The sequence below is a fragment of the Macrobrachium rosenbergii genome, chromosome 58 (assembly GCF_040412425.1).
Source record: "Macrobrachium rosenbergii isolate ZJJX-2024 chromosome 58, ASM4041242v1, whole genome shotgun sequence".
NCBI lineage: Eukaryota > Metazoa > Arthropoda > Malacostraca > Decapoda > Palaemonidae > Macrobrachium > Macrobrachium rosenbergii.
Genome location: NC_089798.1, coordinates 14,033,285 through 14,057,530, shown reverse-complemented (window position 1 = coordinate 14,057,530; position 24,246 = coordinate 14,033,285). Strand labels below are relative to the sequence as shown.

General features: G+C 43.0%; 1 protein-coding gene across 1 annotated transcript in view; it reads right to left on the bottom strand.

Moving 5' to 3' along the window:
- Positions 1-24,246, bottom strand: part of LOC136837264 (synaptic vesicle glycoprotein 2B-like) — a 406,633-nt gene that overhangs the window by 117,482 nt on the left and 264,905 nt on the right. The window contains 1 exon segment of the mRNA XM_067102003.1: positions 20,848-21,085. Coding sequence (XP_066958104.1) covers positions 20,848-21,085 — 238 coding nt within the window.

Below are 24,246 nucleotides of genomic sequence, written 5' to 3'. Positions count from 1 at the left end.
ACTTATCGTGATTTATATGAAAATATTTCAAAACTGATAAAAGCTACAACCATGGGTTGTTTTTTGTTGTATTTTATATGAAATTGCACACCTTTTCATACATAAAACTTTATATAATGGCTAATATAAAACAGTGCAAAAATTACGACAAAGTGACGAAAGAATTTCTGAGATTTTCGGCCATGTTACCGCGCGTACGTAAGGAAAAAGCTTTTTTTCAAAAATTCACCACAAATCGAAATATTGTGCTAGAGACTTCCCGTTTGTTGAGAAATGAAGGTAATTGATTGAATATTACTAGAATGTAAGTTTTTTAGCTTACAATTGCAGTTTTCGACCATTTCCGTCGAGTTAAAGTTGACTGAAGGTCGAGTTTTTTCTATTTATCGTGATTTATATGAAAATATTTCAAAACTGATAAAAGCTACAACCATGAGTTATTTTTTGTTGTATTCTACATGAAATTGTGCACATTTTCATGTATAACACTTTATGTAACGCCTAATAGAAAACGGTGCAAACATTACGACAAGGTGACTACAGAAATTCTGAGATTTTCAGCCAAGTTAGCGTGAGCATAGGTAAGGAAAAAGTTTTTTCAAAAATTCACCATAAATCGAAATATTGTGCTAGAGACTTCCCGTTTGTTGCAAAATGAAGGTAAATGATTGAATGTTACTAGAATGTAAGAGTTTTAGCTTACAACTGCGTTTTTCGACCATTTCGGTCGAGTCAAATATGACCGAAGGTTGAAATTTTGGCACTTATCGCGATTTATATGAAAATATTTCAAAACTGATAAAAGCTACAACCATGGGTTGTTTTTTGTTGTATTTTACATGAAATTGCACACATTTTCATACATAAAACTTTATGTAACGGCTAATATAAAACAGTGCAAAAATTACGACAAAGTGACTCAAGAATTTCCGAGATTTTCGGCCAAGTTACCACGCGTACATAAGGAAAAAGTTTTTTTTCAAAAATTCACCATAAATCGAAATATTATGCTAGAGACTTCCAATTTGTTGCAAAATGAAGGTAAATGATTGAATATTACTAGAATGTAAGAGTCTTAGTTTACTATTGCATTTTTCGACCATTTCGGTCGAGTCAATGTTGACCGAAGGTTGAAATTTTGGCACTTATCATGATTTATATGAAAATATTTCCAAACAGATAAAAGCTACGACTATGGGTTGTTTTTTTTGTATTCTACATGAAACTGCGCACATTTTCATATATAAAACTTTATATAACAACTAATATAAAACTGTGCAAAAATTATGACAAAGTGACAAAAGAATTTCTGAGATGCGTCGCTGATGCTTTGTAGTGCGAGAAGAAAGAAATTCATGCATGCGCAGCTGGGTAACGCTTGTAAACAAAACAACAGCGTGATCCGTGAACTCCCAGCATCCCTCAAGGCGCTTGATTTAAAATCTTTCGCAAACTAGGCCTATAACTATTTTTCCACGAATATTTAAAAAAACTTTTTGTAGTCGACGTACCGTACGTCCACTTGGCACCCGACAGACAATTTTAGTCGACGTACAATACATCCAGTTGGCGTTTAAGGGTTAATGAGAAACAGTCAAGGTTATTTACCAACTGCTGCCACCTGGCTGATGATTATGAGACATACCACCCATCCTCCAGCACCTGCCATAGGTGCATAGTTCCACCTGACCCCACTGTCTTGTCTGTCTGACCGAAGAATGGGAACCTCTCAAATCCACCTGTATGTACTTATTGCAAGAAAATAGGCCATGTAGAAGCCCAGTCCAAAGCTAAAGGGGGAGCTGTATCCAAGCCTCCCATCTAACCAGAACTCCCAGCCTACCCAGACCATAACCGCTCCTCGTAGAGACTCTAGCAAGGTTTATTGTCACACTTGTAAGCAGTACGGGCATTCCCCAAATTTTAAGGATTGACCTGGAAGGAAATCTGCTGTCATCCTTGCTCTGGTGGCCACTCATTCATCCTCATTAGGAGCCCCAGCTGAAGGGTCTATTTTTGTTGCCTCCTTGAGGCTGTTATTGCTCTCAACAGGTCTGCATTTAGAGACACCGGCACTCAAATCTCCCTTGTAAGGTGAGACAAGGTACCCACCATTGAAGACAGCAAGTTTGTAACTATTTCAGGCATTAACGGTTGGAGGCTGACACTCCTGACGGTCCGACTGAGGGTCACTAGGCCCCGCAGAAGTTGGATTTGTACTTTGGGAGTAGCCACTAAGATTCCTGGCGACTATGACCTCCTCCTAGGACGGGATCTCTCTCCAGAGCCCCTTCCTGGGCCTTCCACGGGTCCTGCCCCTACCAAGTCTCCATCAGGCACTGAGGATCACTCCGCCCTGCCGTTGAGCCACAGCCAGTGCCTGTGCCTGGCCAGTGTAGTGTTCTGCCCAGTCTGGTCGTTGAGCCCACACCAGAGCCAGATCCTGGTTCTTTGTAAAATGTACCAATTTGGATGGCCCGAGGCCACCGACATCTCTTCTCCAAATCCAGTGCCTGAGCCTGTCTCAGTGCCAGTACCAGTGTGCACACCCAATTCGCTGGTCTGACCCTGCTACCAGTGTCTGGCCGAGAACCAGCCCAAAGACTTGGTGGGATCTTCTATGGATTCCCCTGATCACAGCAGGAGCTTGTCCTCTTGCAATCTGCGAGCCTCTCGCACCTACAGTCACCTCTTCTTCTTCGCAGCTGGTCAATGATGTGGAGGCCATGCCATACAAGCTAGCAGCATTAGTTGGAAACACCGCTGCCTGGATTGATGCAGCAGCCGAGGCAATGGCCAAGTCAGTGCCTGTTTTGTCAGTTGATGTAACACCTACAGTCAACTGAGGTGTAGGTCCCAAGGGTAGTTTTATTGCAGGCCCAAACTTGACTCAAGGGTGTTCTCAGACTCCTCTGGAGCTGTGTATCCAGGTCCCTGATTGGAGATCTCAGCCTAAAGGGCAAAAGGAATCAAGAAGAAAGAGAAGTAAGGGGCGTAGCAGGCCCAGGTAGTTAACAGAGCCACCGAGCTCTCATGGCACTTGTGTCCTATAACAGTGCCTTATTTTAGAAGAGCAATCCTGACACCTTGCCCAGAGAAGGATGCCTAGGTTGTCTCCTGACCTGTAGCCCTGAAATGGCTTGTGCGAATCTAAGAATCATTTTTATTTTTGTAATTAGTAAAGTCTGTTCTCTAGCAGACAGCTGAGGACATGTCCTCGTTCCCTGTGTATTTTGTTGCATCCCAGCATGCCCATGTTTGAAAAAGTTTATTTGCCTACTTGTGAGAGATTCAGTTGCAATACCCAGTTGTAGTATATTTAACTTTATTTTTATTATTATTACTAAATTTTGGGATACAGCTCAGCATTACCACTTATATTTAACATATTTATTTACCTTTGGGATATATCACTCACATGTGAGCTAGTTTATCACTTTGAAAGTGCTGTGTTAGCTTGAATCTGTGTGGAATTCAGTTAGTTCAACTTTGTGACCTTTGTGTAGAGCTAACTTAATATTCAGGTTTTAAAATTTACCCCACAGACAGTACTTCATTTAAATAAATACAGGCACATTCTTCTTAGCATTAAGTATTGTTATTTTATGACACTGAGAGAGTATTCAGCAATGGCCAGCCAGCCAAAACTTCCCCTTTACCTTGCTTAAGAGACACACAGGTTAACCCTGTTCTTACAGAATTTCCGTCCCATTTAGGACAGAATCTCTGCTTAAATGGGGGGCTATCTTATGGGCCACTGGGCTTAACCTAATAAGCGAATTCAAGTAGGATGGCCGAACAGCACAATGGGAGTGCAATGGTGCAATGGCATCCAATCCAGCACACATCCCTCTCAATAACCCCTCCTTTAACCCAATCTCTGTGCTTTTAGGCTTACTGGGAGTGGCGCACGCAGCTGCTGCCATCTTGTGAAAGTTGCCCTGAGGCAACCCCGGCCCAGTTTAGAGAAGCATGGCCAGGAAACTGACCCATTCTGCTACTAAGAGCCATTTCGAGCGGACGTATATTCCTGTTTTATCTCACTGAGGCCGCCATTTGCCTCATGCCATGTGACATGTTCCACTTGCATTCTGGTAATGTTACATTTTTTAGTCAACTGACTGAGTACTACACCTCAGCACAATTCGGATACAATTGTCTGGTAAATTTACAAAGTTGAGTTTTAAAAATGCCACTTATATTTATAAATGCAGCAAATTTTAAATGAAGTAAAAGTGTGATTTTGCCATTTTGGAAATTTCTTTTGCCTACTCTAAAATGTTTTGCAGCCTGCAATCTGCATACTAAATTTACTGGTATGTATCCTTAAGACCTCCATTGCATGATGGATAAATTAAAATGTATTTTATTTTTGCTTATGGAAATCATCATTGAGAATTGGCACTTTTTAACAAACCAGAACTGTAAAGTAACTCTTAATAAATATGTGCTGGTTATGGTAACTAACATTGGCAAGCAGCTGTTTCTCTATTTGGTTGCTCATGTCAGTTCTTGGTGTGTGAAGGCCAGTGTTCTGCATAAAACAGTAGGTGGTTGTTAATTATAAGAAATAGCAATTAATTATTAGACATGCCACAAGCATGGTAAGCCTGGCTGAATGTATGTACTGTACTATACTCAATACAATATAAATGATGAAACCATGGTTTGGGGATATTTTAAGGGTTGCATGATACAAAAAATTGGATGATACATGAGTATATATACTAAGGTTTTTGATGCTGTATATTTTTGAGTTTTACAGAAAGTTTTTGTTGGAAATAAAATGTGTTAGGTGTATTTATGAAGCATGCTTCAGTTCTGGAATCTAAAAACTGAAACACAGCTGACACCAAGGGTTTCAGATAAGGAATTGTAAACCTGTATTTGGAAACCTTCCACAGCAACTAAATCTCCTGATACTAATACAACTGATCAGGACTTCATCCCTAGGATGAAATGCCTTTACAAACTAAATACATGAATTACTCTTGGCCATCCCCACCCAAATTAGGCAGTGATTGCGAATTGGGCCAGGGGACCATTAACCATAACTCATTACCTGGTTTATGCAGAAAAGTAGCCAGCCAATCAATAATGACCACCAAAGCAGCATCCCCATTGTCAACAACTAAAATTTTCCCACCGGCCATTCCACATCGATACAACCAGATTCAGATTCAGAATTTAGCAATTTCTGGCTTTTGTTGAAGTCATGCTATGTTTAACTACTGAGAAATGTTAACAGCCTATTTTAAATTTCCATATTTATGTACATAGCTGTACATTATGAGAAAAAGAAAAAGAAATCCCTCAATTATCTGATCAATAGAGTCAAGGGCCCATTGATTAATGTCAATATCCGGGTAATGGCGAGCAAAAAGAATCTAGGGGTGTGCAAGGGCAACTCCCTACCCTTCGTCACCTAACACTGTCAATACTGCATAGTGGTAAACACTTAATATTCTTATAAACTACAACCATCACACTTTAAACTGAAAACCTTATGCAAAGAGCAATTAGCTACCTTATTTTCCTATATTTCTAACAAAAGAAAATTTAAAAACAAAAAAAGAAACCCTCTTTTCTCTCATACCCAACACTTAGTTCGGTAGGCTACATATTTTTCATTTGCAGCCATAAACACCATGCTTATAAACAAGAGCCATCACACTTTAAACTGAAAAATTTATGCAAAATGCAATTTCTGGGTTTCCCGACCTGTGTCACCCGGTGAAATAACCATTCAGCACTTATTTCTAGGTAAATCCATTGCTAAACATACCAGAGAAAAGCTAAATGTCAAGCTGGAGTTACTACCCCCAGTGCGAGCTCCATGAAATGGAGTCGTGTATGTGAAAGGGTGAGATTGTCACAATCACAGGTCTCCGCCCTGTAGACATTCCCGATGTCAAAAGTCCTACCGAGTGAGGTGCCGATATAATGCCCGCACCACTCGCGGACCGACAACACACCAGCGCCACCTTCATTCCATTTTTAGCACGCATCGCTTTTGGTAGCTTTTTGCTTTGTGTGCCTTTTTTGTGCCTTATTTTCTGGTATCATGGCTTCATCCCAGGATTCGTCATCACCTAAGTTGAGTACCATCTCTTTATTTTATTTTAGGCGGTTGAGGCTCCTTATTTCCCTCTAATTTTGTAATTAGTGGGATTTATAACGCCCGCCTTGATCGCCTTCCTCCCGGCCTCATGTGACCTTCAGTCTCAGTACGGGGTTTTTATCGGGGCTTCGCTCCCCTGCCTTTTATTTATGTTTTTTGTGCCTTATGTTTATCCAGATATTCATAGTGGCTTAATTCATTATTTAATTCTGTTACCCTTCCCTGGGGATGTGCGAGTCCTTGTCGCTTAGGCTACGAGTTTCCCCCTCGGGCCTATCCGCTCTTTAACCAGTTTTATATGGATTTTATTTTGGACCCTCACCTCCTCCAGCTCGTGGGTTTATTATTTGAGATGGTACAGTTATGCTTATTAGGTTTATTTTACGCCTTGCGCACGGATGCTTTAGATATTTACAAATTATTTTCATTGTTTATTTTGTGAAGGTCGGCCATTTTCCCTCCGCGCTCATATCGCGTTGGGTTTGGTTCTCCCTTCTCACGTGTCTTTTATTATTTGATTTATTTCTTTTTACACCTTAGTGATGTTAACTATTTAGGCTAGTCTGTTAGATACCGTTTCCCTCCTGAGCTACCTCTCTGACCGCTGGGCAGCTGTGTTAGGTTAGCCTAGGGTTAGGCTATTAGCGATCTGTTCCCTTGGAAGTGAAGGTTAGGTGTGTAGGAGGGCCTCATGGTTGGCGCTTCTCTTTGGTTGTTGTTCGGCTGGAGGTGTTTGGCCTGCGTTTCCTCCCTCTCCCTATTTCGGCCTTTCCGTTTGGGCTACTGAGTCCTAGTAAGTTTAAGCTGGAATAGCAAGGGTCTCTTACGTAGCCTACCCTTGTCCAGACCGCACCTTCGGGACAGTTTCCAGCTTCATGTGTATCCCCCTCTCCTACCACCTTCCCCTGCCTCCCTGCTCTTTTCCCTTGGTTGTTTTCACATATTTTGTTAACTTACCAAGGTTTGAGAGCTTTGCCCTGATCCCACGTTAATAGCCTACACCCCTTCCTCCGCATTGATTGGTTCCCCCCTGTTCTCTCTACACAGGATTTCCGACCTTACCCGGTCGGCACCCTGTCGAGAACTTGTGTGGTGTCCGGGGGTGCCTCCCCACTCCTGGCCACCATCGCTTTTTACCTTTCCTTGCGCACTTTGGCCTTTGAGGGTCCCCTATCCTCTCTTCTCTCGGTTAGTCGTTCGTACATGTTCGACCTCTCGGGAGAGAGAAGGGGTGGGACTCATGACGTCCGGGGAGTGCTCACTCACCCCCTGGCCGTCTCTACTGGTCCCCCTCCCTTGGCCTGTCCCCCTCCCTTCCCTAGCGTCAGTGTGTTGTTTTCCCCCAGCCAGGGTGTCGTTCTCGTAGACCGTCGCCTCGCGGGGAAAAATTTTTGTGCATGTAGCCAGTTAGAGTTTTCCACCTGACTGTCTTCTGCCTCATTTTCACATGTCACTGACGTTATCCTCCGTTCTATTCATTTAGAACTTGTCCCTTTCCCAAGTATCTATCTTTCGTTGACTAGTCTAATTTTGCATTTTCCGCTAGTAGTCGGGCTTTCTCGTTGCTCTCATTTCTTATACCACTCCGGTGGGTATGGTGTATGGTCGGTCGGAGCTCACCACACCTCCTCCGCCGTCACTATATCAGGGTAACGTGACTCCCCCGCCTACAAGGGGAAACTTTTTTAAAGCTTAATCATAAGTTAACCGTTCACTGTATATGTATTGTTGTTTTTAATTTTGTTGACGCATTTTTCAACGGGACCTCCCTGTTTCTCCGGATTAACTCCGGCAGTCCCTTTGTTTTGTATTATTTTATTGATCATGTATGGTCTAGTAGACCTCTTATCATTCCGGTATGTTCCGGTGGGGTCTATCTGGTCCTTTTACATGCCCAGTTAATTTATTATCCTAAGACACTGCTCCGGCACCCTACTCTGGCGGCCTTATCAGCATACTCATGTACTTGTCCATCTGCAGATGGTTCGTTGTCAGGAGCAGGGGTGCACGGCAGTCCTCCAGCAGGCGAGTGGACATGAGGTCTGCAGGTCCCACTCCGGGTGCGCCTTCCACGTGGGGGACCTGGTCGTCTGGCACCCTGATGGCTGTGAGGTGTGCTACGCTCTTTACGAGCGGGTTCTGGATGAATCGGTAAGTTAGATTTTCCTTTTCCGATTCATACTTTCTTTTGAGTTTTGTCTCTTATGGATAATTGGAAGATATTAGTCTTCTAGGAGATTTGGTTAGTTGACATTCTCCTTCTTTCAGATTGACCGCAGCTCTCGTGACTCTTCGCTTTTTGACCCTTAAGTCCTGGGTCAGCGGCTCGGGAGGAACGTCGGGCAGGGAAACCCTACGTTCTTTCCAAAGACATCTGCAGCGTTCTCTTCTCGCGCCTGGATCTCAGCCTCAGTTGCGGATGAGGTAGCCGCCCCTTTGATCGCTGGGATCCGGGAAATGACTCAACCCTCCCAGGAAGACGAGCCGCATGCGGGAGAGGTCACCAAGACGTTGCGGCCCCTTAATTTTGAACTTGGAGCCCATGAACGTGGACCTGGATCTCCAAGCAGGTAAGGGGGTAAGTGAGGCAGGTGACTATCTCTTTAGTTCTCCTTCTTCTTCTGCTTCCTCTTTCAGGGGATTCGTGAAATCCTTCTTGCCTTATGGACGGTGCAAGGTCTACCGTCCCTAAGGTCAAATCTATCAAGAATGAGACCTTAAAACCCAGAAAGTCCGCTCCGGGTTCCCTCAAGGCATCACGGACTCCTAGTCCTGTGCCGTCCACGAGCAAGGCCTCTACTTCTGGTAAGGGTTCATGGACAAAACAAAGCAAGGAGGTTCCACCCCCTCCTTCCTTTGATGCAGAAACATTTGCCGAGCTTCTTATGCAGAAGCTCGACAAGAGAGTTGACGACAAGCTGTCGCAACTCTCCTCTCAGCTTTCATCATCCAATGCTTCCGTGCTTTCCCTGTCGCAGCAGGTTAAGTCCCAAGGGAACTTAATCTCGGGGTTCATGAGTGGCGGAGCGGCCGCCAGACCCTTCTCCGTCCCGGACACCTCCAGCCTTCCTCCCTTCGATAAGGGGAACCCTTGGCGACTGACCCTTTATGCTCCTCAGCATGAAGGTACTCTGACAATTGAGGGCCTAGGCACTTGCAGGCTGGAGGAACTTGAATTCTTCCCTCCCGGTCTGGAACCTCCTTATCCCGGTTTTGCCAGGCTTACAGAGGAGGCGTGGATCCGTTCCAACAAGGTCCCAAAGGAGACGGTCATCTTCCCGAGGGACCAAGCTCAGTCGTCTCTGCTTCGAACTTTAACGGAGTGGCAAGCAGAGAACACCAAACTCACTCCGGCCAAGGGTGCCTTTACAATGTTCTCTTTGGGAGAAATTCTCCCTAACCCTTGCACTTCAAAAGTGGCTTCCCTCACTAGCCAAGCGTGCATGGAGGGTAAACCCCTTCCTCATCTCCGGGAGACAGATCCCACCTCTCTTGTCTTCCCCAGAGATTCTGAGTTTTGGGAAGGAGCCCCGGCCACTTTCACAGTGACTCGGCTCGACCCTGACTGCGCCTCTAATTTGTTCAGCGAGCAACTCCCTAAGATCCCGGATTCGCTCCTGAAGGCTGAAGCTGAGACTAAGGAAATGCTTAGCAGGTCCTTAAACTCTCTGACTTTGGCGGAGGCAATGTCAGTGGTCTACAGCGAAGACACTTTGTTTCAGGTCCTGACGAAATCTCTCTTGGCGAGTTTTCAACAGGACCTTTACGACTTCATCACGGCCCGGATGAACTGCCGGAAGCACATCTTTTCGGCAGCTTCCATCCGTCATGAGCCTAACAGGCTTATGAAGAGCTCCATCTGGGGAGCTAATCTCTTCCCTCAAGAAGAGGTTGGTGCGGTCCTAGCTGAAGCAACTAGGGCCAATCAGAGTCTCCGCTCCCATTGGGGCCTGCCTTACAAGCGTAAGCAAACGGAGCCCGCCGGACCCCATCCTAAGTCCGGTAAGAAATTCAAAAAGTTTAAACGGCTCCCTGCTCAGACTGTCTTGCAGGCTGTCCAGGTCCCCGCACCTGGCCAGCCTTCAACCTCGCACGCTCAGCCTCAATATGTGCTGGTTCAGCCAGCTCCTCAGTCTCTCGCTGCCCCCTCGTATGCTTCTCCCCCTGCTTTCAATGCTTCATATGAAAGCCAGGGGGCATTTCGGTCTATCCAGAATGCAAGGGGAACTAGGGCCAGAGGATACTACAGAAGCAGGGGAGCACCTCGCTCCTCCTTCCGAGGAAGGGGAGGCAGAGGCTCCAGAGGAGGCAGACCATCTCCCCCCAGTGAGATATCTCAGGTAGGCGGGAGGTTGTATCATTTTCGGGACCAGTGGAACTTCAGTCCCTGGGCCCAGAGCATAGTCTCCAAAGGACTGGGGTGGAGTTGGTGCAGAAGTCCTCCCCGTCAGGTTCCATCAATCACCGTCCAAGGCTCTGAAGGACTTTGTGAAAGATCTATTACAAAAAGAGGGCAATAAAGAAAGCGAGACACTTGAAATTCCAAGGCAGTCTGTTCAGTGTTCCAAAGAAAGGTTCCAGTCAACAAAGAGTAATTCTAGACTTGTCCCGTCTAAATTCTTACATTCAATGCGACAAGTTTTGAATGCTTACAATCTCGCAGGTTCGGACCCTACTGCCCAATGGAGCCGCAACCACCTCTATAGATCTTTCAGATGCTTATTATCACGTCCCGATTATGAAGAAGGTTCTCTCTTATCTGGGGTTCAGACTGGGAAATCAAGCATACTCGTTTCAGAGTCATGCCATTCGGCCTCAACATACCCCCAGAATCTTCACCAAACTGGCAGATACGGTAGTTCAGCAACCACGGTCTCAAGGGATCATGCTGGCTGCATACCTGGACGATTGGATCATTTGGGCATCCAACGCCAACGAATGCCGGAAAGCAACAGCCATAGTAATCGGCTTTCTGGAATCTCTAGGCTTTCAAATAAACGGAGAAATCCCGCCCAGTACCGGAGAGTCGCTTTCAATGGTTAGGGATCCAGTGGGACCTACGTTCACACAAACTATCTCTTCCGTCGGCCAAACGGAGAGAAATAGCCAAGGCAACCAGACAGTTCCTCAGGAACAAGAAAGCTTCCCGCCGTACCCAAGAAAGAGTCTTAGGTTCTCTTCAGTTCGCTTCGGTAACGGATCTTCTACTGAAATCCAAACTGAAGGATATAAACAGGGTATGGCGGAGCCGAGCCAACGTCAGGTTCAGAGACAAGGTGTCTCTAATTCCGCCAATTTTGAAAAAGAGACTCCGGCCTTGGACAACAGTCAAGAGCTTATCGGATTCAGTACCGCTTCAATTTCCCCCTCCGGCACTAGTGATTCACACCGATGCTTCTCTAAGCAGGTGGGGAGGATACTCTCAACACAAGAAAGTTCAGGGGACTTGGTCCACTGTGTTCCGCCAGTTCCATATCAATGTCCTGGAAGCTATGGCAGTCTTTCTAACCCTGAAGAAGCTACGTCCAAACAGTATGATCCATATAAGACTGGTCTTGGACAGTGCAGTGGTGGTACATTGTATAAACAGAGGGGGTTCCAAGTCGAGCCGGATCAACCAGGTTATGATAGCAATATTTTCCTTAGCAAACAAACACCGGTGGCATCTGTCTGCGACTCATCTAGCAGGAGTCCGGAATGTCATTGCAGATTCCCTATCCAGGACAACTCCGCTGGAGTCGGAATGGTCCCTGGACAAAACTTCATTCAATTGGATTTGCAGTCAAGTTCCGGGTCTCAAGTAGATCTCTTTGCAACAGAATGCAACCACAAACTTCCCTGTTATGTGGCTCCCAACCTGGACCCTTTAGCACACTCCACAGATGCAATGTCAATAGATTGGAACAAGTGGCGGAGGATCTATCTGTTTCCTCCAGTAAACCTGTTACTGAAAGTCCTTCACAAGCTCAGGACATTCAAGGGCCAGGTAGCTCTGGTGGCTCCCAATTGGCCAAAGAGCAACTGGTTTCCGCTTCTTCTAGAGCTGAAGCTTCGGTGTTTACAAATTCCCAACCCAAAACTGACGCAAATAGTACAAACTCAGACTGTGTCAGCTTCCTCAAGAATTCAGAATGCCCTAGCTTTGTGGATTTCATGAAGTTTGCAGCTCAGAAAGATGCTAATATTGACCCTATTAACACTTTGTTCCTAGAATCAGACAAACGGGAATCCACTCTCAGACAGTACGACTCAGCAGTTAAGAAATTAGCACTCTTCCTAAAAGAATCTGAAGCAACCATAATGACCACGAACCTATCAATTTCATTTTTTAGGTCTTTATTTGAAAAAGGTCTTGCCTCGAGTACCATTACTACAGCCAAATCAGCTTTGAAAAAGATATTTTTACACGGGTTCAATATTAACTTAGCGGACTCTTATTTTTCTTCAATCCCTAAAGCCTGTGCCCGTTTGAGACCAGTAACCCGTCCACACACGGTTTCCTGGTTCTTAAATGATGTCCTTAAATTAGCCTCAGAAACTGATAATCAATCTTGTTCATTCCAAAGTTTATTGAGGAAGACCTTATTTTTAATTAGTTTAGCTTCAGGTGCTAGAATTTTGAGCTGTCTGCCCTGTCTAGAGAGCCCAATCATATCGATTTCCTTCCATCAGGTGAAGTGTTGCTAGCCCCTCACCTTAAATTCCTAGCTAAGAATGAAGATCCTCGAGATAGATGGTCTCCTGGAAGGTCGTCCCCCTCCCACAAGACCTATCCTTATGCCCGGTCTTTACTTTAAAGGCTTATTTAGACAGGACCTCTTAAATAACTTCTGGGGCCTCCGTTTATAAGGGAAGGTGGAGGAACTATTTCTATGAAGGCCATCAGACAACAGATCTTATATTTTATTAAACAAGCAAACCCAGACTCAGTTCCGAAGGTTCATGACATTAGAGCGGTGGCCACCTCCACTAATTATTTCAATCACATGAATTTTGAGGATCTTACAAAATATACAGGGTGGAAGTCTCCCCTGGTTTTCAAACGCCACTATTTGAAATCTCTAGAAGCTCTAAAATTCACCACAGTGGCGGCAGGAAGCATTGTTCCTTCCTCTATTTAACTCCTTTTCTTTATATTCGGTCACTTTCCTCCCTCCTACCTGCCTCACTTATTCCCTTTCCATCACCTCCGGGTCAGGCATACTTCACAGCCTGTCTCCTGACCATGTTGCAATTTTTGTAATTGTCCCCTGTTTGTAACTTTTAAGTACGTTTTATGTCTTTTTGTTCTCTTGTCTTGCGGGACATAGTTCCCCCACCTTACTATAGTTTATGTATTGGAATATCTATTTTGCTACTTGAATAATTAAAATTCTTGTGGAATTATAGTTTTATTTCTTTCCATTACAAGTTTCTTTAGTTATTCAGGATGGTATTTTGTTTCTCTGTTATTATTTCACCGGGTGACACAGGTCGGGAAACCCAGAAAAAGGATTTTGACAAAGGAAAAATCTATTTCTGGGGAGAGACCTGTGTCACCCGGTGACCCACCTCTCTTCTTCCTTTTCCCCCCCTTGTTAAAAATACCATTCCTAGGTGGTGGGTGCTAACATGGAATGTAGGTGGCGCTGGTGTGTTGTCGGTCCGCGAGTGGTGCGGGCGTTATATCGGCACCTCACTCGGTAGGACTTTTGACATCGGGAATGTCTACAGGGCGGAGACCTGTGATTGTGACAATCTCACCCTTTCACATACACGACTCCATTTCATGGAGCTCGCACTGGGGGTAGTAACTCCAGCTGGACATTTAGCTTTTCTCTGGTATGTTTAGCAATGGATTTACCTAGAAACAAGTGCTGAATGGTTATTTCACCGGGTGACACAGGTCTCTCCCCAGAAATAGATTTTTCCTTTGTCAAAATCCTTTTATTTACCTTTTTCCCATATTTGTAACAAAATAAACTCCATAAACACTCTTAAAAAAAAATCAACCCTTTTCTTTTTCTCTCGTCCACGACACTCTTCGGCAGGCTACAAGTTTTTCATTTGCAGCCGCAAACAATAAAATGCTTATATACAACAACTATTAAACTTTAAACTGAAAACTTTATGCAAAAAGTGATTACTGTATCTACTTAACCCTTTAACGCCGGAAGCCCTATTTACAAAAACGTCTCCCGTATGCCGCATGCGTTCGTGAGTTAGCGCTGAAGCGGAAAAAACTTTTTTCAAAAATCACAGCACGCTTTAGTTTTTAAGATTAAGAGTTCATTTTTGGCTCATTTTTTTGTCATTGCCTGAAGTTTAGTATGCAACCATCAGAAATGAAAAAATATCATTATCATATATAAATATTGGAATATATGACAGCTAAAAAAAAAAAAATTGTATATAATTGTATACAAATCGTGTTGTAAGCAAAACGGTTAAAGCTAATGAGTTAATTTTTTTTTAGTTGTATTGTACACTAAATTGCGATGATTTTGGTATATAACAAATTTTAAAACGATCAAAGCAACACAGAGAAAATATTATCACAAAATGATGCATGAATGCGTAATGTCTGGACGTAAGAAAATGTTTTTTCAAAAATTCACCATAAATCGAAATATTGTGCTAGAGACTTCCCGTTTGTTGAGAAATGAAGCTAATTGATTGAATATTACTACACTGTAAGTGTTTTAGCTTACAATTGCAGTTTTCGACCATTTCGGTCGAGTTAAAGTTGACCGAAAGTCAAATTTTTTCAATTTATCGTGATTTATATGAAAATATTTCAAAATTGATAGAAGCTACAACCATGAGTTATTTTTTGTTGTATTGTACATAAAATTGCGCACATTTTCATATATAAAACTTTATGTAACGACTAATATAAAACGGTGCAAATATTACGACAACGAGACGAAAGAATTTCTGAGATGTTCGGCCGAGTTACCGCAAGAGACGTAAGGAAAATGTTTTTTCAAAAATTCACCATAAATCGAAATATTGTGCTAGAGACTTCCAAGTTATTGCCAAATGAAGGTAAACGATTGAATATTACTAGAATGTAAGAGTTTTAGCTTACAATTGCGTTTTTTTACCATTTCGGTCGAGTTAAAGTTGACCGAAGGTTGAAATTTTGGCAGTTATCGTGATTTATGTGAAAATATTTCAAAACTGATAAAAGCTACAACCATGAGCTATTTTCTGTTGTATTCTACATGAAATTGCGCACATTTTCATATATAAAAGTTTATGTAACGACTAATGTAAAACGATGCAAACATTACGACAACATGACGAAAGAATTTCTGAGATGTTCGGCCGAGTTACGTTACCGCAAGATACGTAAGGAAAAATTTTTTTCAGAAATTCACCATAAATCGAAATATTGTGCTAGAGACTTCCAGTTTGTTGCAAAATGAAGGTACATGATTGAATATTACTAGAATGTAAGAGTTTTAGCTTATAATTGCGTTTTTGGCCATTTCAGTCGAGTTAAAGTTGACCAAAGCTTGAAATTTTGGCAGTTATCGTGATTTATATGAAAATATTTCAAAACTGATAAAAGCTACAACCATGAGTTATTTTCTGTTGTATTCTACATGAAATTGCGCACATTTCCATATATAAAACTTTATGTAACGATTAATATAAAATAGTGCAAACATTACGACAACGTGATTTAAAGAATTTCTGGCGTGGACGTAAGGAAAAAGTTTTTTTCAAAAATTCACCATAAATCGAAAATATTGTGCTAGAGACTTCCAATTGGTTGCAAAATGAAGGTAAATGATTGAATATTACTAGAATGTAAGAGTTTTAGCTTACAATTGCCATTTCGGTCAAGTCAAAGTTGACCGAAGGTTGAAATTTTGGCAGTTATCGTGATTTATATGAAAATATTTCAAAACTGATAAAAGCTACAACCATGAGTTATTTTCTGTTGTATTGCACATGAAATTGTGCACATTTTCATATATAAAACTTTATGTAACGGCTAATATAGAATAGTGCAAAAATTACGACAAAATGACAAAAGAATTTCTGAAATTTTCGGCCTAGTTACCTGCGGGCATAAGGAAAAGTTTTTTCAAAAATTCACCATAAATCGAAATATTGTGCTAGAGACTTCCAGTTTGTTGCAAAATGAAGGTACATGATTGAATATTACTAGAATGTAAGAGTTTTAGCTTACAATTGCGTTTTTCGACCATTTCGGTCGAGTCAAAGTTGACCAAAGGTTGAAATTTTTTGTAGTCGACGTACGGTACGTCCACTCGGCACCCAACAGACAATTTTAGTCGACTGCCTGCTGACCGCGATCCAGAAGATGATGTCCAGGAAGAAGAAATCGAAGTAGAGGTCTCGTAACGTGTTGTCGTCATCTTTGTCTTCGTCTTTTGCTGCCTCCTCCCCTTCTTCCAACACTTGCTAGCCAAAGAAGCAGAAGGTTGCTTCCCCCCAAAAAGAAGTCCCGTCTCAGGGCTTCTAAGGGACTACCTCCCTCCACAGAAGTGGCAGTGGGATCTCCCATTGACTCTCCCCAGTCTTCGGACTCAGGGGCCGTTTCGTGTACCTTGCCATGGTCTCACAATTCGGGAGCCTTGAGTCTGCGAGTCTCCAAGGCCCACGCTCTTGGAACCAGTTCTAGGAAGTCTTCTTCCAAGACTGGTACTGTGCCTGCCTTCTCCCAAGTTTCTTTGGACACAGGTAGGAGGAACTTCCACTGATTGTCCAGGATGAGATTCAGGAGCTTCGGGCACTCAACAGGATCCGAGTCACTGAGTATTTGTGTTCACTGAAACCTCAAGTACCCCAAACCAGTACTGGAGAGCCTCCTCCCTGGTCTGGTTCAGGCACAGGATGAGAGCAGGTGTCGAAGCATGCAGGTGCTTCTTCAACTCCTGCAGGTACTTCATTGAATGCTTGGCCAGGTTCCCAACCTAGTGCTCCGGACTTGAGGGTCCGAGCACCCAAAGATGCCCTCCTCAGTCTTCTCATCAGGAGGCATGGACCTCGAAGAAGACTGGAGCACGTCATGAGGACGGCGCAAGTTCACGCCCGGGAGTACGCGATCGCTCTCCTCTGGCCAGCCCTCATTCACATTCGTGTGATTGACTCCGCTCACCTGACAAAAGCCTTCAGGTACGTTTGCGTGAACCTCTATGCTCTCCCTGGGACAGCGATTCGCCTCGCAAGCGTAGGTGCTCTCCTAGACCCGTGGAGCCATCGCCACTGCGGGTTGGTGATCGCTCAAGGCATTTCTCTCCTGCCGGTACTTCCGACAGGACAGGAAGGAGTACTCGATCCCCATCATCTATCCCCTCAATCTCCTGGGGTTACACTGGGAGGCCTGAATAAGACAGGAGGGGCTCTAATGGGAATGCTTCTTGCCAATGAAGTCCTACCATGAAGGCCCACACTCCGGGTTCAGTTCTCGGACTGACTCAGACATATGCCCAAGTGGTTGAGGTTGGATCAAAGGGGTCTGCCGAGGTTCTCCCTCCTGCAGGGAGAGTGGATCAAGAGGACCGTGCCCTGGAATGACTCAAGGGTCCTCTTCTCAAGGACTCGGACACCCTTGAGATACAGACGACCTTTGCAGAGATCATTACACTGATTCGTCAGCACAACGATCTCAGGAAGGGGCCACAGCCAGTTCAGGGGATCGTCTGTCACGCCTCAAATCTTTCTTGGATCCTAAGAAGGAACCCAAAGCTTCGTTGGGGCTGCCGTGGTCCAACCTTTCCGAAGGAGTACTCGAGCAGGTGAATTCCCTGGTCTCTGGGCAGGAGAATTCACATCGCTCAAATCATTCAGAGAAGTTACTTCCTCCTCCTCTGCCTCACCAGAAGCATTTTTATATGCCCTCAGAGAGGTCTTTGCCTACTAAGCAGGTTGACCCAGACCTGGTTCTAGGCCTGGGTCTGTCACTGCAGCAACTTACTGTGGAAGGGCTCTCTCTCTTGCAGTAAGAGGCAGTAAACTTAGAGGCTACTGCCATGGCAGCATTCCAGGTAGTCAGTTCTTCGTTGGACTGGGCGGTACCGTTCTCGGCTAGCACTCTGCGGGGCCCGCGTTCAAATCTCCGGCCAGCCAATGAAGAATTAGAGGAATTTATTTCTGGTGATAGAAATTCATTTCTCGCTATAATGTGGTTTGGATTTCACAATAAGCTGTAGGTCCTGTTGCTAGGTAACCAATTGGTTCTTAGCCACGTAAAATAAGTCTAATCCTTCGGGCCAGCCCTAGGAGAGCTGTTAATCAGCTCAGTGGTCTGGTTAAACTAAGGTATACTTAACTTTTATTCCAAGTAGTCTCCTGGTTGGATCTGTGGTCCTTCACAATTTCCAAGGTAGCCGCCTCCTCAGGTTTGATCACCCATGGAGAGGAGTCTGTCTTAGGGAGTCTGCCAGTCTGGAGGTAGGGCTATCTCCTACCTGGCCCACCAGATGGCAAACCTGTGGGCTAATCTGGTGCTGAAGAGGAGGGATGCCGTCCTGAATTGGATCTCCAGCTTTGTAGGGCCCAAGTTGGCTCTGACCCTTAGGTATGGACAATTGCTTGGTTTTGTATCTCCTTGTCGTCTTATGTAAGAATCAAGACTTGCATAAGACTATTCTAGACTGCCAAAAGCTATAGGATGTTTACGCTTCCACTTCCTGACATCAAATGTTTTCTCAGAATGGCCCCTCAATCTGCCTCTGAGACATATGAGGACAGTGTAAAGGTTCTTGTGGTCTATAGGCCAATGCATATAGTTCTCAACAGTGGTAGAAAATTGTTATCCTTTGTCTGTTGGAAAAAAACTTTCAACAAGAGACAGTTGATCCTCATCCCCAGATAAATGACTGACTGGGTTAGAAAAGCATAGATAGTCAACCTTGACAAAATGTCAACTCCTAGGGCTAGACATAAAACAATTCTCATCATAACAGATTGGTGTGAAATGAAACAAGTCGTCCAAATATGGGAGAACTACAGTTCTCTGATACCAAGCAGAAGATTCCAAACTGCTAAGACTTCAACTCACAGGAGAGTACTTTACTTCGACTGAAGGAGTACCGGGAAGTGGAAGTACGTGTCCTACATGTTGACCGAACTTATCCTTTGCCCTTCTGAAAAGCCACCAGGACCAAACTGAATGACTTACTAAAAAGGGAGTAATATGAATGAACTTGTTGAGACAGGACATGCCCATGGCTTGATGTCCTTGTTGCATACCAACTATCCAAACTACCCTTCCCAACTCTGAACTTTTCTGTGTGAGGAGTGTGGCAGAAGGATATTAGGAATTTGATAGGGGTAACATATAACAAAAGTACAAAGTACCTTTCCCTGAGAACCTCACTACCAAATGTTCTACTTGACAATTTGCCAGACACTTCTGAAAATCTGCACATGGCCTTCTGAGGATCCACACAGCCTACTTGAACTGGGAGTTCAAAACTTTAGTTAAGGTTACATGTGAGAAATTTTCACTGAGAATGTGAGCCAGAACTCTACTGAAGAAGAACTCAAGAGAAAATTGGGAAATTCTACATGGAAATTTGGTGCAAAAAAGGCTGTAGGGGTCTAGACCCTGGAGGGAAGACTTCAAAGGTAGTGCTAAGAATTTCTAAACCTCTGGATTCGAGCCATCTAAGATAATGGCCTTAATACTTAGGGGTTAAGTAGGCAATGATGGACCACTGTCAAAAGCAGCTACTAATGTTTGAGCAGGGTTACCTACATGATTTTACATAACTGATTCAGTTACTTTACAACAGAGTTGCAAAAGGAATAAGACATTCCTCCCATTAGCCTCGGAAGTAGGTCTATCATCTTCAGGACTAATATAACTGTTATCATCATCATATCTTAAGTGTACTATTTGTCTGTTACAGACTGATTTATCTAAAACTTGGCCACGAAGCCATATTAGGCCAGTATTTATTCTTAGGTATGAAAGCCTAAACTATGGCATTTAGGCCTATGTTACCCTAGTCTACGCTATAGTAAACATGGTTTTGCTTAGCTAATGTATTGTAGCTTATGTTGATTTTTTACCTATATGCCTTATAACATAGCCTACAAAACTGGGGGGGGGGATGTAGACAGAGCAGACATCATTATATCTACATACGTATACACATATACAGGATGTTTTAAAATTAGAGCTCCCCCTCCTCTACAGCATAAACTAAAACTGATATGGACAAAGACAAAAGTAATTCAGAACAAGTATTTATTCAAGTTTCTCTCTGAGTCATTAATATTTTGTGTGGCCTCCATCTGCCTGTACCACAGCCTGCATTCTCGTGGGGTATGATTTCAGTAAATCGCAAAAAAGCTGAAACTCAAACTCATTTCCCTGAGCACTTCGGTCACCTCTCTTCGCAGGTCGTCGAGGCTTGGTATACCATCATAGTTCACTGTGCACGCTTCAACACCATCCTTTAAGATACTAACAATGTTTTCACACACATTAAGGTCAGGGGAGCTACCTGGAAATTCACTCGACAACAAGAAATCGATACCACTGTTTTGAAGCAGCTCCTGTGTCTGAAGAGCCTTGAAACATGGTGCCTTATCAAGAATGTGACTTCAACAGATAACACATTTTCAGGATCTTTGAGGAAAGGAAATACTCCACCAGTAAGAACAGTTTCTCTGAAGTATTCGCCATTCCATGACTGTCCTTTTTCTTTGATGATCCACATTAACCGTTTGGCTGTGAAACAGAGAAAAATTCCCACATACTCAGGAAATTTCACAACTTGGCGATAGTGCATGTCATCGCTATCATCCAAATTTGCAGCCCAAATGATGTCATTTTTATGATTTGGCTTCCTGACTGTGTAAATGAAGAATTCATCTGATGTGGCAACATGGAGAAAGTCAGCTTCATCCCAGTCTTTAAGAAATGTACCACAACTATGCACGGTCTTCTCTCTGTTGCTGAGTGATGTTGGGCTTGCTGATAACATGAAATGGCTTGATACCAGATTTTTTCAACTCACAATATACAGCACTATAACTTCTCTTCTTTCTCCTTTTTGTCTCTAGTTCAGGTGCCAATTTACATAAAGACTTTCTTGGTCTACCCACTGCCTCAGCTATGATGTCTTTTGACTCCTGAGAAAGGACTTCAGGCCTTCCAAGATTCTCACTCTTTTCGTGATGACAGTCATGTGGATTTTTGTTCCAGTTTCTTTTAACAAAGGATTCATCTCTTTTAAAGTATTTAGCTATCCAGGAACATGAAATGAAGGATGCGCCAGCATCCCTGGCCTCTTTGAAGGTTATAGCCTGGATTCGATCAATCCATCTGATTTCCTACGAGTCGTTAGCCATGGCTGTATCTAACTCCGTCACTCAGTCTGAAAATACAAGAATTGTATAGTGAAAAATAGCTTAATAGAAACTTAAAATAATGTACTTGGAGATAGGCTATAGCAGAAAACTTCATAACTTTCCATTTGTTCTGTGGAGGGGGGGGGGCTCTAATTTCGAAACACCCGGTACTGTACATACATATCCACAAATGCAAGCAAAGACATTACATACATATAAATATTACTCTTACAGTAGCTGAGCTGCAGCGCTAAAAACGAAATACCGACTTCAAAGGTACTTTCACCTCACAATTAGGCCAAATTACCTTACCTATCAGAGGAGTCTTTGTTTCCTAGGTCCAAGACCTAGAAACTGCAAGTTGAACAGAAAGCGAAAAACATATAACGTATGTAATACCTAACCCAGCTCTAAGCATCTTCAAAACTGGAAAAAGATGCAGTGGCATCCAAAAGACAGCATACAACTCATGATAAAGCACCTTACCAAAATCAGTGTTGGCTTATTTGTTTCAACAGGAGCCAGGGTAGAAGTAAACTAAAGAGCACCGGTTACCGGATTCAGCTTCAGCAAAATAAAGCAAAAACGGAACAATGTGAGCTATGCATTGCTTAAATACTAAATGAGAATCAACCAAATCACAGCTGAAAACAAGGACACAGTGAAAGCCCTCAAGTCTAAACGGAGGGTCATGTCATGCCAACAAAGATGTCACAGGATGCTTGTAGTAAGTACCAGAGGTTGGGAAGGAAGAGGATTCTTGCATGATGTCACTACGTAACGCTTCGATAGTTGGAGCCGCCTGAATGAGTGAAGAAGGGAAAGGGAACCTGCACGACGTCACCACGTAACCTACATGATAGAGGTGTCGTCTGGCGGATGGGGGAAGATAGCTCTTTTATGTGACGTCATCACATAACCGTGAATACATCCGAGAGGCGAATACTTAAGAAGCAAGAGTTGGGCCATCGTCAGGGTAACTCACTCTAGATAAATAAGTGGTGGAAAAGGAAGAGCCCTTACACGAAAAGGGATAAATGTCACAAGGTGAAAAATACAAGACGATAATGAGGAAAACTTAGTAGGGGGGGGTTATTGTCCGTTTGGGGATGATGGGCGGGGAGCAAAAGAAAACAGCAGAACTGACGCATGGCTCAGAACGGCCGAGGCAAACATAATATGTCTGAATTCCTAACTCTACCATCCACTTACATCACAATACACTCTCCAAAAGGGAAGGAACAGGAGCCAGCCAGTGTTGCCAACTTACAGGAAAAACTGCTGTGTTTAGTGGATTTTAGGATGTCACAGTTAGCAACACTGGAGCCAACAAATGAAAGAGACAAACGTGCCAAACCCGAAAAATGGTAGGGAGAGAGAGATGTTGAGGGGCACAGAACCTTGGTCCAGAGATGTGCCTTGGTTCCCTGTCAGAGGAGACAACTAACTTAATGGTGGGCAGCCCAGAGGGTGGGCTACAGACAGATGCCAAGGCTTTGGCACCTCTCCCATGGGGGAAACCAAAAAAGGTTGAAACCTTGGGGGGGGGGATCTTGGCCCTAATATTTTCCATCAAAATCCTAGCTAATAAAAGAATATACAGTAAACGCCTCCATATTCACAGGGGATGTGTGCCACACGCCCCCGCGAATAGCTGAAATCCGCGAATACTTACAACCCTTCCAAAAACACTTAGAACTGCCTATTTTGATTGTTCAATCACACAAAAAATCTAACAATGCTTATACAGGTATCATCCTACTTATGATGGGGTTAGGTTCCAAAAACCTATCGTTTGTTGGAAAAAACGTATCTTGAACATAGCCTAGCTTGCGCTAGGGTATTCAGTACCATGTATACATATATGGTAGCCTACCTTACACTATATACATACACAGTATAGTAATTATTAATATCAGCTAATTCTGGAGGTTCATGCAGAGTGACATGATAATTCAGTACAAAGAGAAATAGAATAACAAACAAGAATTAACTTAGCCTACACTATGGTATATCATATGCAGTACATATATGGTAGCGTAGCCTACATTATTTGTACTCTATATTCACTTAATATTGTATTATACACACATCAACATAATGAATATGCATCTTTTCCATGGATCTTTTAAAATGTTATGCTTTAATTCACTGTATCCAATAATATTGTATCTATTTTAATACTGTATTGCTTTTGTATTATAAACTGCGGTCATAGTGATCAATGTTTTGGTTTGGAAATCGATTATGCTGTAAGTTTATTTCGCCATATTTAACACAGTTCAGAGTGCTTTTCTTGCTTCTAGTTAGCATAAATGAATCTCTAGATACTTTATTTATAAGGGGCAAGGTTATTTTCGTTATACGGAGTGTTTTCAAGTCAAAATATAAATACGTCTCGTTGTGAAATTAATTTAGCTATTTTTTTTCATTAATAGATGACGTTGGCCATTTGGGGGCATGTTTGTTTTGTGTAAAAAAAAAAATCAAGATTCCATTTGCTATTTTCACTTGATTTCATCATAATATGAGCTTTGCGTGTTTATCATTTATTGGCGTAAAAATAGCCGTAATATGTGTTCTTTCATGCCCCGTAGTTTTGATTAAAATACTTTCTCTCTAATTTTAAGTCGAGTTTCATCCATGTTGCTGATGCATGATAATTTATAGTCATTAGCAGCTTGAACATTGTTTTCTCAGCTTCAGCTACAACTTGCAGCTTAAATTTAGCAGAACAGGCTGAATTTAATCCTTTGAGTATCCTTTAGGTATCTTGAAAATGATGTAACCTGCATTTTTTA